General features: G+C 48.0%; 1 protein-coding gene across 1 annotated transcript; it reads right to left on the bottom strand.

Annotated features, from left to right (window-relative positions):
- Positions 1-266: 266 nt before the first annotated feature.
- Positions 267-1,583, bottom strand: LOC118485743. Its single transcript, XM_035982171.1, has one exon. It carries the CDS (start codon positions 1,581-1,583, stop codon positions 267-269), a length of 1,317 nt encoding a protein of 438 aa, XP_035838064.1.
- Positions 1,584-1,882: the final 299 nt, after the last annotated feature.

Raw genomic sequence — 1,882 nt, 5'->3', positions numbered from 1 at the left:
GCGATGTCCCGGCGTTCTTCTAACAAATCAAGGTTGGACCGGGGTTCATGTTCATTTTCCTCCCAATTCTCGCACCTCTGATTTGGGAGTCCGATCTCAGCGGGAATCACTGCTTCGGTACCGTAAGTAAGACTGAACGGTGTTTCTCCGTTGCTAGTCTTGTGCAATGTTCAGTGCGCCCATAAAACGTTTGGCAACTCGTCCGCCCAGCCTTTTCCCTCGTAACCAAGCCTCCTCTTTATCCCATCGACGATTCGTCGATTTATCTATTCAACATGCCCGTTACCCTGAGGGTGAGCAACCGAGGAAAAAACTTGGTTAATTTCCAGATTTTCACACCAGCGTTTGAATGGGTTCTCTGCAAACTGCTTTGCATTGTCACTTATGATGTAGAGTGGAAGACCGAATCGGCATACTGTTTGTTCCCAGAAGAAACGTGTCACGTTGTAGCCGGAGATGACTGTAAACGGTCGAGCTTCCACCCACTTGGTGAAATAATCCACCACGACTAGCAGGTATTGAGCGCTTCCACTTGATCTTGGAAAAGGCCCGACGATATCGACGCCCCACTTTTGGAAGGGCCATGCAGTAGTAACCGGTATCATTTCATTCTTGGCTCGGAGGCTGATTGGTGCGTGCTTTTGGCACTCGTCACACTGTTGGAGCTCTTTTACGGCGCTTTCATGCATCCCGGGCCAGTAATACCCTGCGTTTTTGACTTTCGTCACAATCATCTTAGGTCCGGCATGGATACCACAGATGCCGTAGTGTATTTCCCTGATGATATAACTAGCTTGCTCCGGGTCCAGACACTTTAGCAGCGGTCCGAGAAAGGTCTTTCGGTATAAGCCTCCTTCCTGCATCTGATACTGGAGAGAATTGATCTGGATTTTCCTTGCTTCGGCCTTATCGACTGGCAAAACATCGTGTACCAAGTAGTTAATTAGGGGCGTCATCCATGTCTGTGTCGGAGCTTCTACTTGCATAACTTGAGGAGCAGAAATCGATGGTGCAGTCAATACCTCTACTCTTACTTCTTTGGCTAGGTGACTAAACGACACGGATGCTAATTTGCTCAGTGCATCGGCCTTCTTGTTTTTGCTACGAGTGACGTGCTCCACTTTACAAGAATTAAACAACGCCATAATTTGCCTTACCTGTTCAAGATACTCGATCATGTTAGCTTCCCTTGCTTCGTACTCTCCGTTCACCTGATTCGCTACGAGCAGCGAGTCTACATGGGCTACGACGTTTCTTGCACCGACCTTTACCGCCAATCGTAGACCTGCTAGTAAAGCCTCGTACTCGGCTTCATTATTGGAGCTCTTGAATTCTAATCGGAGCGCGTATGTCATATCTGTGCCCTCCGGATCGGCGAGGATTAAACCTGCCCCTGCTCCTTCGGCACTAGAAGCTCCATCGGTATACAGGGACCACGGCTTTTCTTGAGCTTTTTCGACTTCTTCCGTCTCTTTATCTTCCGGAATTTCAACTAAGAAATCCGCTATTACCTGTCCTTTCAACGGACCCTTAGTTCGGAAGGTGATGTTGAATGCGCCCAATTCAATCGCCCATTTTGCCATTCGACCCGAAACTTCGGGTCGTCGAAGAACGTGCTGGATTCTCTGGTCTGTTCGTACCTCGATTGGGTGGGCCTGAAAGTATCGGCGAAGTCTTCTTGAAGCATGGACTAGTGCCAAAGCTAATTTTTCCAAGTTTGAGTATCTTGTTTCGTAATCTTTTAACGTTCGGCTTACTTAATAAATGGGGATTTGCTTCCCGGTTCGGTGAGCAACTAGTACAGCACTAATGGCTCCATGTGACGCGGCTAGGTAAACGGTCAGTACTTCATCTTTTTCTGGTACAGTGAGCGTTGGTAAAG

This window comes from Helianthus annuus, chromosome 13 (genome assembly GCF_002127325.2).
Source record: "Helianthus annuus cultivar XRQ/B chromosome 13, HanXRQr2.0-SUNRISE, whole genome shotgun sequence".
Lineage (NCBI taxonomy): Eukaryota > Viridiplantae > Streptophyta > Magnoliopsida > Asterales > Asteraceae > Helianthus > Helianthus annuus.
This window is presented reverse-complemented; position numbering and strand designations above follow the sequence as displayed.

Bases quoted from the DNA above. Each gene is read 5' to 3' on its own strand.
- LOC118485743 (XM_035982171.1), bottom strand. From the start codon at position 1,583: ATGGCAAAATGGGCGATTGAATTGGGCGCATTCAACATCACCTTCCGA.